At 38.8% G+C, this 17,628-nt stretch overlaps 2 protein-coding genes across 2 annotated transcripts; one reads left to right on the top strand and one right to left on the bottom strand.

Annotated features, from left to right (window-relative positions):
- Nucleotides 1-1,072: 1,072 nt before the first annotated feature.
- On the bottom strand, nt 1,073-2,968 carry tlcd5b (TLC domain containing 5b). Its single transcript, XM_026328545.1, has 2 exons — nt 2,779-2,968; nt 1,073-1,635 (listed from the first exon to the last, which is right to left on the bottom strand). Exons 1-2 carry the CDS (start codon nt 2,966-2,968, stop codon nt 1,073-1,075), a joined length of 753 nt encoding a protein of 250 aa, XP_026184330.1.
- A 1,462-nt stretch (nt 2,969-4,430) lies between these two features.
- rcc1l (RCC1 like) lies at nt 4,431-17,209 on the top strand. Its single transcript, XM_026328147.2, has 12 exons — nt 4,431-4,562; nt 5,414-5,699; nt 6,126-6,255; nt 6,898-7,026; nt 7,655-7,721; nt 8,466-8,517; nt 8,803-8,887; nt 9,742-9,923; nt 11,031-11,118; nt 12,811-12,984; nt 14,482-14,567; nt 15,210-17,209. Exons 2-12 carry the CDS (start codon nt 5,415-5,417, stop codon nt 15,285-15,287), a joined length of 1,356 nt encoding a protein of 451 aa, XP_026183932.1. The 5' UTR covers nt 4,431-4,562; nt 5,414; the 3' UTR covers nt 15,288-17,209.
- The last annotated feature ends 419 nt before the right edge of the window (nt 17,210-17,628 follow it).

The raw sequence follows: 17,628 nt of genomic DNA, 5'->3' as shown, positions 1-17,628 counted from the left end.
CATCACCAGAACTCCATCCTCACATCATATCACCCCTGTCCTTAAACAACTTCACTGGCTCCCTGTGTCCTTCCGTATAAACTATAAAATCCTCCTTCTCACCTACAAAGCCCTCCACTCTATTGCCCCACCATACATCACTGAACTACTTCATATCTATTCTCCGCCTCGTCCTCTCCGCTCCTCCAGTTCCACTCTCCTCTGCACCCCTACAGCGCGCCTGGCCACCATGGGCGCTAGATCCTTCAGCCACACTGCGCCCCGCCTTTGGAACATTCTCCCTCATCGCATCCGGTCGTCTCCGGACTTATCAACTTTTAAATCATCACTCAAAACATATCTGTTCCGTATAGCGTTTTCCACCTAACTCTCTTAACTTCTCAAAGCAGCCCGTGATGTCCTACCACCCTCTGCCTATTTCATATTGTCTCATACTGTTTCATATTTGTTGTTCTGTCATCTGGGTTTCTGTATTTCAATTTACTTTTACTGTACTTCGCCCACTTCCTAGATAATCCACCCTTTTGCCTTTACATTCTCTCCCGCCGTTTATGTATTCTTGTTACTGTTGTTTTAATGCACTCTATGTATATCATGCTGTATGCTTCCTTTTCTATCTGTAAGGTGACCTTGAGACTTTGAAAGGCGCCATGAAATAAAATGTATTATTATTATTATTATTATTATTTTCCAAAAAAAGGCAATTCCACACCCCCCAGGCCTCCAGCTATAGAAATATCTTGTTTGCAGCATAACTGTATGACTTTAACTTTATAGAAAGCCCATTGTATCCCTGTTTATTGCACTCATCAGGTTTTAAATAAGTCAAGTCAAGTTTCCATTTTGTGCCATCGAGCGATTGAGAAGATTTTCTGACTTTAGGGCAGGTGATATGAAAACTGTGGAAAGGCTGTGGTGTGGTTTTTGGTATTAATAGTAAATAATGAAAATATGTAGCAAAGATTTATTAATGTCAGATGCCACATAGTTTACAGCACAAGCTGTAGAGGCCCTTGTATATAGAGACACATCACACTTGCTCTGAAGACCTTTGCTGTAAGTTTAACTGTATTCAGGATGAATTCCTTCGGTCACTCTTGTCTGATTGTCCATCCAGCTTTTGCGTGTTCATTCCTTTGCAGCTGTGGTTCTCTGTCCACCTTTTATACTTAGCCCTACTCTTCCTATAGCCAAATCTGGCTATGTCCACCATAAACACCCAGGCAAGTCCGTACATAACCACCCCGCCAGCTTTCATTATCACCAAGGTCCTGGGAGACGTGAGCTCACAGTAAAACAACACTGTCCCGACTCCCACACGCACAGTGGCGAACAGCAAGATAAAAAGCAGGTCCACTGCGTCGCCCAGCAGGCTGTCATACAGATCGAGCTGCCGGAGGAACCAGCGGGTCTGCAGCAGGGGGTTGGTGATTTCACTGCCAAAGATAACTCCACAGGTCTCACAGCCTGACACTCCCATAAACAACGCCAGCAGGATGCCCAAGATGCTTGCAGCGTGATGGGCCAGCATGATGGGGCCCTCCGTACGATAGCAGACACACCAGCCGATATCAAAGAAGAAATAGCCGAGGCAGATTGACAGGGCGAAGATCTGGAGCTCAGTGTTCTCTGTACCTGAAATAGAAAAGAACAGGGTCAGGCAGGAGAGGAAATTGCAACATTAGCTGATGCTTCTCATTGCTTGAAGACAGAGGAACCCATTTTCTTAAGTAAAGTTAGAACATTAGTGCTGATGTTCTGTCAGAAGGTGTAGTCAACAATACTGCTCTATTAGCTGAAGCAACAATCCATCAGGCCTGTAGAATGAATGAGTTTAGAAAAGAGCACGAAGTAAAGACATAAGGATGTAAAATTCATTAAACATTGATTCTTTTGCATGTTAAAATACACCATAACTATGTGTATTTGGTATATTGTTGACTCAGAAAGAATGATTTTTAGCCACCCAAGTCAAATGCAAGCTATATGCTTGGACAATCCATTGGTTTTTCATTGGTGGATTGGAGCTCATTAACTGAGGTAAAAAGTGCAATGTGTAAAATGTGAAAGATTTTGCATCATCTGGTGGTGAGATTGCAGAATGCAACATTCTGAGCATCCTTCACACCCCACACCCATGTTTCCAGGCACTAGGGAGGATACAGTGGCCCTCACCTTTAAAATAAAACATGATTCCCTGTCTAGAGCCATTGTTTGGTTTGTCCATTCTGGGCTACTGTAGAAACATGGCAGCACAACATGACTGCCTCCATGACAGGAGACCCGTTCCCTATGAGGCTTTAAAAGACTCATTCTAAGATTAAGAAAATGTTTCCGGCAATTACGCACTAATGACAACATATTTATGAATTCTTAAATATTACACATTTTACCTTTAATGTTTAAATTATTTAGACAAATCTTCTCAACTCTGTTTCTACAGTACTTAACCAAACTTCCTATTTTAACCAGCTTAACCTTATAGCTCTGAGGTGTCTTTGCTGAACATGAGTGTGGACACAATAGTAAGAGGACTGTGCTACCAAACTAACCCTGAGTAAGGACAGTAGGCAACTAATAATAGCATGAACCATTACCTGTACCCATTTAAAGCACTTAAATAATGTTTTACAACCATAGTAACTGAACATATTTAAAATTTGCATTAAAAACATGTTTAATTTTAAAGCAGCATGTAAAGGCCTCATGTCACATCACTGTGGTATTTAAGTTGCTTTCATACATACGGTCTATTGCTAAGCTGTTCATGCCACTAACCTGCATGTGTCAAGGGCCAGGGTCCATCTATGAAGACAACATATGCTGTCAGCAGCACTATCAGGACCCCGTGGGACAACGTGACCAGCCGACAGTTCCACTCAGGACCTCGCTCAGTGAAGGTAAAGCAGAACAAGACGTAGAGACAGAACCAGCCAATCAAGCTGCAGATCACCTGCAGGGCTGGCATGACTGTCTTATTTCCTCAGCCTGTTGCACTTTCTCTTCAACAACCTGCACGTGACATTTGAAACGGCAAAGCATACAGTCCCTCCACCATTTAGCATTTAAAAACAAGATGAACAGTTAATTAAACGGACTATAACAAGCTATAATGTAGTTGTAGACAGATAAAAGTGCAACAACTCTAACTCCTCTTGTGGATGCCTATAACACAGGGCAGCCATTGAATGACACTACAATAAAAATCTCTTGTAATAATATCAAAATTGGCTTTGTAATTAATCAATAGATTCAGTAATAAATTTTTTTTAACTGTGTGCCATAACTGCAAAAGACAAAACTCATGTGTGGAACTCACATACTGCGTCTTACTCCTCCTCCACTCAGCTGTCCTCAAATTCAGGATACATGTAGACAATGATTCCAACAATCCCACATAACCTCACCCTCCCATCATTGTTTATGTTCTGTAAAAGACAAAAAAAACTAGAATTCAGCACATTTCCCACAGAGCCAGGCTCACTCTGTGAGGATGACAGAAATGCCATATGTGGACTACTATAGACAGTCCTTAGATCCAGTATCCCTCCCCCCTTGGATCTCAGACTTGACAGTAATCCTCTTAAAGGATTACAGTCTGCTTCTCTGCAGATACCTGTTTTTAGACAGGACTGGGGGATACGAGGCTGCATACCTGCAGCTGTATCACACTAATGTAAAACTAAACTTGAAGCTTGATCAACACCAGTCTGGAGATCTTTGCAATGGCTGCTAATACAACCCAAAATCCTATTTCTGACTCTGAAGGCTTTTCAGAAACTGACTCCTTACATTTCCAGTCTCATTGTTCTGTGTATTCCATTATGTGCTTTATGTTGTCTGTCATGATTCTGGTTATTTTACTGTTCTTACACTCAACAAACATCTTTTGGAGGAAGGATTTTAGAATATAGAGGCTGTGTTTAGATATTCAGATCTAGAAATAAAATCCATCCCTTTTGGCCTTGCTGTATATATCTTCCCTGGCTTTGTTTCTACATTGAAAACTTTTAACTTTAGTTATGATTGTTATGTTTAATATTCATTTTCTTAGCTTTATCTTTATTAACATTCTTACCTGTATCACTGTCTGAGTAACTGTAGACATAAGGTCTCATAACTGTTTTTCTGATGTTTAGAATTGAACCTGTAAAATGTGCAAATAGTGTTTGATACTGAAAATAATTAAATGGAGTAGCTACACAATGAAGGGGAGAAATGGAGGATTCATAGGGGCCTCGTCTCATTTTTAACTCAAGGGACCCAAAAATGAAACAGATATTAAAGAGGCCTGAGGGAGGACAGGTGAGAAAACATAGTGTTACTGTACAGGAAGGGGCTTAGGCCCAGAGTTACATTACACGCTCCGGTACAGGAGGTGGCGCTATGCTCTTTTTGTCTAACCTTAATTATAAAAACAGCGAGCAATGTGGGTTGACTGAGGAAGGGGATTGTTTTTCTTCCTGGTTTGGAAATTTAAGACGAAAACATCACGTTTGACTTTGATATAAAGTGCTGTTTCATTTCAGATGACTTGAACACCAAAGTAGCAGAGAGTAAAGGTAATTTTACTTCTTCTCATTGGCTGCATAAAAGCAGAGAGAGAGAGAGAGAGAGAAAGAAAGATCATGTTGCGGTGGTGAAACTGTGCTCAAATTTCTTACTATTTAAGACTTCCATGAGGATTAGCAAACGTATGTGTTTATAATAATGTTTATCACTATCTTTTATGGATGATAAGAGCCCGTTATCTAATTCGGCGTTAGTTAAATTTACAAACTTTGCTTAAATTTGAATATTTTGAACCTATATTGGTAGTTTCTGCTCAGCGTTGTCAACATGCGCTAGCTAGCTAACGTTAGCTAACTGGATAACGTTAAGGTAACTTAACACGACGGTGCCGGTGAGGTGGATATAAAGTGTCTTTCAGTGAAAACATACAGCAGCTTCTGTGGTTAACTCCACGCCGAATTTACCATTAGAGTCTAAGCATTATTTATTGTCCCGGAAGTCTCACGGTATTTTATGTCTAGTGTTCGCCAGACGATGTTAGCATTAATTTGAGCGATGAGTGAATGTAATTTGGCGTTGTTGCATTTTGAAACCATACACTGCATATTAAAGCTAAAATCAAATCAATCAAATCAAAACATAACCACACAAGCTGTGTTTCTTAAACGATGCTTGTGCTTAACAAATATTAATGTAAGCATATAAAATCATTTTATTTTACCGTCATAGTTAAATTTATTCAGATGTATTTAAATCAAAGTAACCTCTGTTAATAAAATTAAAAAATATTTATGAAATTCTAATATTTTAAGCAGGGCTCTGTTTTATTGATGGTAGATTTGTGTTTAAATACATTTTTTAATGAAAAGCTGCTGTTTTTTCCTGCCTTGTCTTGTTACAGGATGGCTTTTCCACGTGTGCATCTGTGCACTCGACATATAAGTGCAGGGCTTCAAGTCTGTGGTTATGCGACAGTCAGTGGAGCTTCCAGACCCCTGGAGAAAAACAACACTGGTCCAGTTTTTCAGTATGTTGGCCAGCACAGAAAACCCAACCACAAAGTGTTTGTTTGGGGCTTTAGCTTCACTGGTGCTCTGGGCATCCCCAGCTTTGTAGTACCAGACAGTGGCAGGAAGAAGCCCCGCAAATACCAGCTCACCCCTTACCGCCTGGAGACTGCAGAGAAGGTAAAGTCATCAGTGGGAAATATTATGAGTGTTATTCAAAGCCTTATGGGTTTTGCTCTTTAATGTTTGAGACGCTGATCGTTTTAAGGTGAGATTTCATTAATATCAATCCGATGATGCAATTTAAATCTGCATTATTGTAGCTCGGAGAATTGTTTTCTCCTCTTCTCACTAAGCATTGAGTCGAATTTACTGTTGAATACCAATGGTGTCTAGAAGACTGAACTTAATTATAGAGTAGAAATATTCCCTATGTTTCCAGTTATATTATTGAATCAGTCAGTCGAATTAGTCTTGAGAGAACAATCCTTTTTGTTAAGCATAAGATCATTAAATATATAATCCATTATAATACAAACTATTAGTGTGGTGAGGTGCAAACTGAAAAAAGAAATAGACCTTTGAAAACCTCTTCTTCTGTTGTAGATCTCTTCTGCTGCTTGTGGTTATGGCTTCACTCTCATTGCCTCCTCAACCAGAGATGTGTCCAAGCTGTGGGGCATGGGCCTGAACAAGGACTCTCAGCTGGGTTTTCAACGCACCCAGCGCAGCCAAAGTAATAAAAGCGGGACTGTTGATATAAAACAAGAAATACAGCTTCTCTGCACTCTGCTTTACACCCTGTAGTTTTTAGACCACCTGCCAATGCATGTGAGCTTATTGAAATGTTTAACAGCTAGAGCAAGTTCAAATCAAAGCTAAACGGAGGGTGACTGTTAATCTTCATATAATCTTAATCTTCATGTCTGGCCTCTGTTTGACCAAATCAGGAACCTTAAAAACAAATGCTGCTTTATGTTGGATGTCAGAACACAAAGTCTCCACTTTGTAGTGGAAAAATTCTGAAAGGTAAACTAAAAGTCAGAAGCTGCATATGTGCTAGTTGGGATTTAAATGAAATGGCTCACACGAAAATCAAATCCAGATGTTTTGGGTTTTAAATTTTTGTTTTTCAGATGTTACACTGTTTTTCAAATCAAACTTTTACTAATACTCATCTATTTTATCTTTATTATGCATCGAGTATTATAAAGTTTGTATACGAAAAAAAAAACAACACTAACAGTTTTGTGTCTTTTTGTTTCTTCTGTGAAAGCCACAGTGTTTGTCACAGTTTTCATTGGGCCTTTGCCTGATGAAGACAGTGCAGCATGTACTATGCCTGACGTGCACACTCTTTCTGCTGCCCTGTCTCTAGATCACAGTTATGACTTTGTCTTGGAACCGTCCCCGGTGGTTCTTCCTCTTGTGAATCCTCTGCAGACCAGAGTGGTTCAGGTGGCATGTGGCCGGGCTCACTCGCTGGTCCTCACTGATGAAGAGGGAGGTAAGAGACGGTTATATGTCTCTGTTCACACTTCACAGAAAGAACTTCGGGCTATAAATCACTGAAGGCGTTTTAGAGCTGATGTGACAGCTCAGTGTTTGTCACAGTTTGTGAGAACAGAGAGAGAACACCTGGCATTGTGTTGTTACCAGCCACCTGTCACACTGCGTGTCCTTTTACATGCTCCACCCACCGCTCACAGAAAATGTTTTGTTTTGGTATATACTCTGCTGTCAGCCATTTATTTTAACAGATTTCCAGTTTTTAGACTAGTTTGCCTGGGCAGGAAAATGGCATGAGGGGAAAATGGCAACTGTCACGTGACCCAGTAAGTTTTTAAAAAAGAAATTCAGGAAATGTTTCCCACTAAATCACAAAATGATTTATGATCAGCCTTTCTTCTCCAATAAAAAGTTTTTCTTTTACAAAAAACAGTCACAACAGGCTGCAACAGAATTTTTCATGTGAGATTAAACCTTATATTTCACTACAATAGTTAGGGGTGGAGCGGTACATTGGTATGTCAGATGGTGCTTGATTGTCTTTCAGGATTGTAAACCTCTGTATTACACACTGAGACATCACATTAGTGATGAGTGACTAATTGGCTGTTCTGTTCTTTCCCAAGTTTTTAGTATGGGCAACAATGTGTATGGCCAGTGTGGAAGGCAGATTATTGAAGATGAAGTCTACAGGTGTGTCCTAATGCACATTCCACACAACACCACAGTGGTTTAGTCAAATACTTCCAGATCATTTTACTTGCGTTTTACACTCAGCTGATGTTTTCATGTCACAGTGAGACATTTCCACCATCGTTTGTTGCTTTGTTCAAATGCTTCAGCTTAATGACAATTTCCATTTTATTACAACTTGGATTTTATTTTTGTGTCTTTTAGTTTTAGCCATAATTTCTATGGGTAGTAATAACATTACTGAGATCTGGCAACACAGCAAAATGGCTACAATGAAATTAGATGTGGCAACAAACACAAACAGGTTGTAAACAAGGATGCAGTGTAGCCAAACTACCTAAACCATTTTATTTGGAGATAATGTAATGCTACATTCAGGTCATAGTGGAATCATAAGGTAGTAACAGTGTGCATTCCCAGTAGAGTACCAAAACTATTAAAGTAGCTTTTTATTACTTTTAACAAGAGATTTTGGCTGATGCAACATAGTTAATAGCCTTGGGAACACATGTACAATGATTTAAAAATTCTCAACTCAACCTTTACTTACTTTCAATTATACTCGAAACTTGAACTGAAAATAGGTATTTTGCATTAAGCATAGTATTTGTTTTCTTAGTTCTGTTCTTGTAAATGCAAGCAGGAGGTTAAGGGAAAGCTAAAAGAAGAGGCTGTGACCTCTCTTGGAGCTGCTGCTGTCGTTGACTGATGGATCTGTCATTTCTCCATTTCATGTTCAAACAGTGGCAGTCACATCATTCACAAGATAGAAGGTTTCAGCAGCAGGGTCGTCCAGGTGAGTGCAGCCTTAGTCTGAGCTGTGATGACAGATGTTTTAGTTGTAGTGTCTCATTCCTGCACAGTCGCATACAGTTTAGATGGATCACACCTGCCCAGTATACACATTCAATTGTCATTTTACTCTTTTGTGACACTAATCATTTCTCCTAAATTAGTTCAATAAATAATTTCTTTTGTCCTGCATTCATCCACACTGTCCATTTTAACAGGTTTAGTGATTTAGCTTATCAGGATTAATTTTAGGTTTACACTTGCTGATGGGCCTATTTGTTTCTTTCAGGTGGCCTGTGGGCAGGACCACAGCCTTTTTCTCACTGAGACGGGAAAAGTGTTTGCATGTGGATGGGGCGCAGATGGACAGACGGGTCAGTGCACTTTGTATTGGGCATGGGCAGCCTGTTTAATTTTTGAAAACCACATGAATAGTGTGCATTCTGCTATTCCACAGTAACATTTCCATCTATAGAGAATGTATTGATAGTTTAACAACAGCTAATTATTAGCTATTATATTATATGAAAACACAAGCTTTGCATTCACTATGATCTGTGTTAGGTTATTTTAATCTTTTATTAAAGTTTTACTGTGTAATATTTAGAGTGACCTATTAGGTAGAAATTGAATATTCCATTTATAAATATCTTGTCATTATTGTTAAAACACTGGAAAATACCAGCTGTTGCATTTAATAATCTTAGAATGAGTCTTAAGCCTAAATAGGGACCGGGTCTCTTTTCACTGGGGCAGCCATGTTGTGCTGCATGTTTCTACAGTAGCCCAGAATGGATAAACCAAACACTTTGCTTTGTTTTAAAGCTGACGGCCACTGTAACCTCCCTCGTACTTGAAAATAGAATTTGGGGTGTGATGGGTAAAAAGGTTGTATTCTTTAAATCTCACCACTAGAAGCTGCTAAATCTTTCACATTTTACACATTGTACCTTTAAGTCATGTTATGACACTCTGATCAAGGTAACTTTTGCAAGACCTGACTATAGAAGAACTATAGACCAGAAACAGAATAAAGCAAGCACATAGAAGCAGCATCAAAAGCAACTGCACACATTTCTAATTTGAGTGTTTAATTTGCTAGAAATATGATAAATATCTTTATTTGGTTTGACAGAAGGGGTAAAAATAATAAATTCTTAGTATTGTCTTTCTCCAAGAAATATAATAACTTGTGGCAGTTTGATCATTTCAGTTCCTTGTCTTTTAGGTCTGGGGCACCACAACATCAGCTCCAGTCCAGTAGAACTGGGAGGGGATCTGGCTGGTGTGAAGGTACAGCAGATCAGCACATATGGAGACTGCAGCCTGGCTGTGTCCACAGATGGACAGCTGTATGGATGGGGCAACTCTGAATATCTGCAGCTGGCCTTGGCCACTGAGGCCACACAGGTGAGGAGAACTAACGTGTCTTCCAGCAGGTAGAAATGTACAGAGGTGGCTAATTTTATAGAACTAGAGAAAAATAGCATCCTATCTTCTGAAAATGTTGTCATACTTCCTTTTTCCATATGAACTGGCCTTCTGTGTGACTGCTCATGTGGCACAAAGGGTTGTATTACTCGACTGCTCGGTCGGCTTCTTTTTCCTACTGTCCATCATCTGTCACAGCTGTCAAAGTCTTTTCCACCGTTCTCAGTTTACACCAGCCACTAGGCAATTGTGCAAAATGTGATGTTAAAACACTTTGAGCCATGGAAGAAGTCAGTGTGCATTTATAAAATCTGATTGTGCTCACTCAACAAGCCTACAAATTGCTGTAATGGGCTGCTTGGTCTGCTCCTTTTGTGAGCAACCTTCATTCACAATAAAGTAAGAAGTTCATTGTTGAGTCCCAGAGTGAAAAAATAGTACAGTGTCAGACATGTTATTAATAGTTCAGAAATACATGCGTGATATGAAGCAGTAACTGTTTCACATATATTTAGATGATGCCAAAAAACATTTTGCTAAAACAAAACAGTTTATGACTTAGAAGGGAAACATTTACAAACAGAATATATTTCATTGTGGTATAGGTTACTTGTACTTTACTGGATTATTTTCATTGTCTCCAAATTACATCTACTTCACGACTGAATTGCAAGAAGTTGTAACACTACCAACACCCATGTCGGTAAAATCTGATGAAGCATCATCAAGCCTCCTAGTACAATGGCAATACCTCACGCATCTCATTTTATTTTACGCTTTACTGTTGTTTTTCATTTGGTTTAGTTGAATTTAGTAAGATTTGCTTATGCATATATATCAAAACAAGTTTTTGTTTCCTGGGGAAACTGGTCTGAATTTCCTTCCTGTCTGGGTCTAAACTATGACACGTTTTCTTAAATCACTTAAGGGCCAATGACTGGATACAAGTGAATGATATTCACCACATTGTAGAGGAGCAAAAGCCAAATGTTACATATATTAGATGAATAATAGCATGTGGCAATACAAGAGGGACCACTGAGGGAATCTCACTCAACTCATGCTTACATTTTCTTCCTCTCTCAGATCAACTCTCCTCGACATCTTCCCCTGAAAGACTGTGGAAAGGTGGTGCAGGCAGCATGCGGAGGCACACAGGTGGCCGTTCTCAACGGTGGGTTTATTCAAACACACTAAATGTGCACACTATGAATTGTGAGCTGCAAAAGACTTCAAGACTGTTTACATTCTGTGGCTGCTCTGAGGAATAAAGACTAGCATTCTGACCTGACAGCGCAACTGTTAAATGAACGTCCATAAAATCAGTCTTCTGTCGACATTACTCAGTTTGGTGTCAAAGGCGTGACTCCATATAAGGCCTCTTGGTGGCATCATAGATCACACTTCTGGCTGTCTAGCTTCTAGTTTGATTCCACAGACTTTTGAAAATGTGGCCTGTTTTTTGTAATTTAATGTTCTGATACTGACAGGGACACCACTAACATTATCATCTCTGTCAGATGGAGCTTTTAAAAATGTAAAATTGATTTTTTTTTTTTTTTTTTTTAACTTATCTGAGCTCAGCAGTGGTGATTTTTTTTTTTTTTTTTTTTCCTTCCCTTCTTTCAGAGCAGTTTTCGAATGAATACTGCCAACCAGCAGGCTAATTTCACACCATTTCTGCACTCCTTTAAGGGCCTATTTTTAAGAGAGTGTTAATGTTCACAGCTATTCTGTAACTAGGGCCTGCATTTATCAGGTTCTCGGAGCAGGAAATCACTCCTGACTGGCCAAAATGATCATCTTGACACATTTTGGTTGTATTTTTTGGCTCGGTAAAAGCATTTTAACAACCCCTGTACTTTTGTAATCACTTTTATGCTATTGTGCAGTATGTGCGAGATGCAGCACCATTATAGGTATTAAAAAAAATGTCATGATGTGTCACACAGCAGAGACAAGTAACCTATTTTAATTGTAATATGTGCATTTGTTTTAAATCTTTATTTCTTGCCTTGTGTGTGTTTATTTGCAGCCTAATATGCAAATGTATTACTTGAAAATATTATTAGGAGATTTTAGCTCTTTAATAATCTTACTATCATATTTTTACATATAGAAGTGCGATAATCTTCCTTAGGGGGATTCTGAGACGTTTGTCGCTATTCAAAATTCAGATCATTCAACACACCTTTACTTTAGTGAGTGTGTTTTTATCCATGCTAGTTGTAGAGGAATACACCACTTTGGACTGGACTGAAATATATTGACAACTATTGAATGGGTATGTTGGATGGATGGACTATCCCCAGAGCACTACAAGAAAGGTCAGGGGATCACCAGATTAACTTTTCTGGCTTTTACTGAAATATCTCAACGATTATTGGATTGATTGCAGTGAACTTTGGTGAAGTTATCTAAGCTGTCCAGGGGATAAACTGCAGCACAACCAGGCTGGCCTGTGTTTTCATTTATCTTGTGAAATAGCTCCAGATCTACTGGATGGATTGGCACAAAACCCTGGTTTGACGTTGGTGATTCCCTGACCTTACCTGTGATGCCACCATGAGTTTCACAGATTTGCTTTTTAGTGAAATATCTGAACAAATATCGACCGTTCCTCTAAATTTCAGTTAGTCCAGTACGTCCATTTTGGATCAAATAGTATTTCCACCAATGTCGGTTCTCATTTGTTTGGTGCTAATTAGGTGTGTTAGCATATATGCTTATATGGTAAACTACATGCTGTTCTATTAAGTCTAGTTGTATTTATATATTTAATTTGATTACTAATATCTCTAGCTTTAGTTTCATATTAGTCTATAAATATCAGACTAAGTGTCTATGTGTTTTGGAATCTTTTCAGAAAAAGGAGAAGTATTTGTGTGGGGGTATGGTATTCTTGGAAAAGGCCCAAAGCTTTCAGAGTCTTCAGTCCCAGAGATGATTCCCTCCTCACTGTTTGGATTCGCAGAGCTGAACTCATCAGCTGTTGTAACCAGGATTAGGTGTGGTCTCAACCATTTTGCTGCAATAACAGGTAAGAATGTTCATCTTGGCACTTTCAGGGCACAAAGACTCTTAATACAGCTCTACTTACCAGATGTTGCACAAGGTGAGATCTGGCTATCAGCAGCACACCAGCTTTACTGCTGCATCTTTTAACTATCAGCCTTTTTCTCCTGAGACCTTTTGTTTTCAGCAAGGATACAATATGGAAACATAAAACTTATAAACAGCAAAGTCATCCTGTCTTATCCAGTCTGAAGTGCTAGAAGCGAGCTACAGATGTCTGGGGAAGCAGTTTATTATTGAGTCAGGTAATTTAGCTCTGTTTATGGCACTGGACAGAAAAGTGTGTCCTTTAGCTTGTTTTTCTCTGTGAAACAGCAGACTAGAAGAAGGTGTACAGTCTCCTCATGGGGAGGATGGTGTGAATATTAAAGAATGGACTGAAAAACCCCTTTAGCCAGTTTTTATTAGTCAGATTAAAACTTCTGAACCAGCCAACACCTAAAATATTTCTCCTCAGTTACAATATTAGTGAGTTTGCCTTAAAATGTTGTTTTCCTGAAGTCAAAGATTGTTTCTTTACTTTGAGGAAGGTGTAGAAAGTATTTGTAGATTTGCTGATGTATTGAACTTTAGTATAGTTTTGAGGTATTTGTACTTTGCTTGATTATTGCTATTTCATTGTACTTATACCTCAGAAGCTCTAGTTCCTAGTCACATTTCAGATTAAGGTTTTATATTATAAAAGCATGACTCTCATTTTAAAGTACAGTGTGTTGTTAATGATTAAACCAGTAACTACTGTTTATGGCCATTTCCCCTTTTAAATACCTCAAATGGTTTTATTTCCATAACTGTTGAAGGGCCAGAAAGGCCAAATTAGGTTATTTAAAGATTATTATACAGATAATACTTCTGTTAACTAAGTAGCAATCTGAACATTTTTACATTTTTGTCTTTGGTACGTTCACTTTAGTAAAAGGTATGAATGCATCTTCCACCACTGATCACCGATTTTTAGAGACATTACACTGGAGAAATCTCATTAACAAAACCAGCAAAACCAATGTGGGACAGAACACACCCTGAGGATAACCTGTGGAAAATAATTTAGAGCATTAACTATTAAAGTAAAAGTTCAGAGTAGTTTAGGAAATGTATCTACTTGCTTTTGATGGAAGGTACAATGAGACGATTAATCCCACTCTTATATACTGTCTGTGAAACATGAAACTACAGCCAGCAGTGGTGTTTCTTAGACTGGAGGTAAAGAGTCAGTCTGGCTCCATCCAACAAAACTCACCTATCAGCACCTGTAAAGTGCATTTACTGTACTTGTCATGTTAGGTTTTGCAGAAATGCAGGTGTTGTTGTCCTAAATTAGCTGGTGGTCAGACAGTGATGCTTTTTGCCATTCTTTGTTTTTTTGGGGGTTTTTTTAATCGTACTCTGCAGCTGCTCTGTGTTGAGTCTCAGCGGGTGCTCAGGCTCGCAGCGTGCTGATGTTTGATGGTTGCCTTTGCAGATCGGGGCGAGCTCTTTGTTTGGGGGAAGAATGTGAGAGGCTGTTTGGGCATCGGGAAGAGAGATGACCAGTACTTCCCATGGCGAGTAAGACAATCCAGTTTTAGTCATGCAAACAGAGTCAAACATGCAACTAGCTATGTATGTACAGGAATAAACAAATCCAATATTTATATATATTTTTAAAATCAAAATAAAATTCACATACTGTATGCATTTTCATGTTTTTGTATACTTGTTTAGTAGTATTAGAAATAAGCTTTTGAGGGTTAACATGGAAAATGTTACTTTTTTTTTTTTTATCTGATTGTATTTCCAAGCCTACAAATATTAGTATTAAAGACATTATTTCAAATGTTTTAACATTTGATAATGTGCCTTATATATATTTTTTTTTTTTCAGAAATGACATTTTAGCAGATAATTTGAAAGTATACATGTTAAAAAATGCATCAGGTTGTTGTGTGTTCCTCGTAGGGTTTTTCAATATAATTCTCAGACTTTATCATGTCCCTGCTGCCCTTTTTAACCGGCTCTGAAGTCATACTGCTTCTCAGTGTGAAATCTCTGGGTCACACTTTCAAAAAAATAGGAAACAAAATAACTGTTCCTTCTACCATGGAAATTTCTGGAATGCGTTTTCTGTTTCATTATCATGTGCACTAAAACTGAAATAAAGCAGTAAACTGTACTTTCTTCAGTCTAAGCTGTGTTATGATTTCCTGTCAGGTGACTGTGCCAGGTCTAGTGGTGGACGTAGCATGTGGTGTTGACCACATGGTGGCGCTGGCGAAGTCCATCCTGTGAGTTCTTATCCTTTCCGGCCACGGATGGAAGGCTGGATGTTTGGCTGAGTGCCCTGTGCTGACCCCTGGAAGTCTCAGGGAGCTGATCGGGGCTGCTCTGGATTCTTGAAACCAGCTGCTCTCCACAGGTGACGGGCCCTCGTGCCCCTCTGTCCTGCACTGACGTCAAGCAGTGAACAGAGCAGTCGATACTGCAGCAAAGTGTCACTAACACAGCTCTTCTTTAGCCTGCCTGAAGGTTGTACGTGACAGACATCGAAGCACAGATTTGGATTATTATGACTAGAACTGAAACATAATTCAGTTAATTAACTGAAAAGCGAAAGTCAAATAGTGAGAAATGCAAATCTTCAATGTGAGGACTGTTGGTGGGATGAAACAAAAATTTTCAAGATGTCACCTTGGCCCTAAGAACCTGTTTTTACTATTTACTGACATTTTATGGTGAAACTGCAGCTAAAACAATAATGGACGTGCTTATTTGTTTCATCTCTAACAACCCTGGGTTTATTTCTACTGTTCTGGCCATTGCTGGGATCTGGGATTTATTAGTGAGTACAATTTTATGTAACTGATTGGAATGAAAGCCAAAACTATGTAAATAAAAAATAAAAAAGTTATAAATCACAAAAACGCAAACAGAATCTGTTTTCTGGTAGTTAATACCATAGAAAAAGTTTCCGTTGGCATGTTCTTGGTTTGCCAGTACATGTATTTGTCGAGAGAAACGTGTTCAGTGAATGGAGTGATTCACTGGAATTGTCAGACTCTTTGTGGTTTGGGATTATCTCACAGTATGTCGTGGCAATTCAAATCTCTGCAGGCCAATGAAATGTTTGTTACAACACTGTACCATTTGAAAACCTGTTGACAGCAAAACAATCTAGAAAAAAACCATTATCTCTCTGCCAACTGCAAGATAGAGGTGAAGGCATTCTGCCAGGGAGACAGCATGTTTTGAGAAATCAATTTTTCCAACATGACACAACTTGTGTATCATGAGTAGTGTGTGCATGTTGTGAAAAAGCTCAGCAGGAGTGTTTGTTGCAAATGATTGCATTTCGACATTTTTTGCCATATGAATCAAACGCTTCAGCTTAACAGTGATGGCAGATGTGAAAAAAGGAAGCATGAAAGAGCAGGTAGAATTTTTGCATGATTTGCTTGACTCTGTCAGGGTATATCAGAGGATGAACCCATGTTGGTGTAATGCCATGAAATTCACACTATGATTTGGAGAAAATAACTAACTTAATATGGCCATGTCAAAATAAATGTACTTTTATCTACCACAATAAGGAAAAAAGAAACTTTTTTTTTAATTGCATTTATTCAATATTCTGTGTTGTTTTTGAGAACAATGACTTTTGGTCAAGGCAAAAATGATGACTGTGACCAATCGTCACTGCATCATTTTCCTTTCTGTTCTGGTAAAGACCCTCACCCTTAGGTGTTAATCACTTCTACGTTCAGTCATCTGAAACTGGTGTACATTTGATTTGTTAAAGATGCTGAATACACTTTGTTTTCACAGTGATCAAAAGACATTTGTGCTGGTGAAAATAATAGGTTTTGTGTTGCGATGCTGTTCATCACAGTAGTGATGTTAGAACAAGGGGAAACCTGCAAACTCATTTTGCCTCGATTCATTGGTCTGGATGAAATGTGCTAATGTGATGTGGCTTCAGTCTGATGACTGAGTGCACGATTTAGCATCTTGCACTTGGCAATTGCAATTCTAAACCACTGTAACTAATACCAACAGGTCAGCTGACCATGCAGAACATTTGCAAGTCATCTGTGGCAATGGTTTTCAAGAATGAATATGTATTTGGATGTAAATGGAGCACTTCTTTCGTGGATATTTTGTAAGTCAGCTGCTTCAAAATTCAGCCAAAAAAACGCCGGAAATAACAGAAGTACATTTCTGCTTTACCTCTGTTTTAATTCATGAATGAATACCCATCTCTTAAAATAAAGCATTTACAAATCTTTAGCTTTCTAAAACGCTTTTAAACTTTGCAGTTGCCTAAAGCTGATCTGCAGTGTTACTTATAAAGCCTTCAGAGTCTAACAGTTCATGGACAACGCATTTCTTTCAGTTCTGAGTGTAGCTGATTTCTCCCCACCGAGCTCCTGTATGTTAGGCCCATTCATCATTATGACAACTTGATGGCCCTCAGAAAGTATAAAAATGTATTTACTCAGTATTGAGTGAGTATAAAACATACCACCTGTGATCAATCTGCAGGGCTGGATATGAGAATGCATGCAGGCAATGTTAAGAGTAGAATCCTAATTCTTATTCACAGCGCTTTCAAGTATTTGTGATTGAAATTGCT

The sequence above is a fragment of the Mastacembelus armatus genome, chromosome 14 (assembly GCF_900324485.2).
Source record: "Mastacembelus armatus chromosome 14, fMasArm1.2, whole genome shotgun sequence".
In the NCBI taxonomy this organism is placed as follows: Eukaryota; Metazoa; Chordata; class Actinopteri; order Synbranchiformes; family Mastacembelidae; genus Mastacembelus; species Mastacembelus armatus.
Note: the sequence above shows the minus strand (reverse complement) of the source record. Positions and strands in the feature narration are given on the sequence as shown.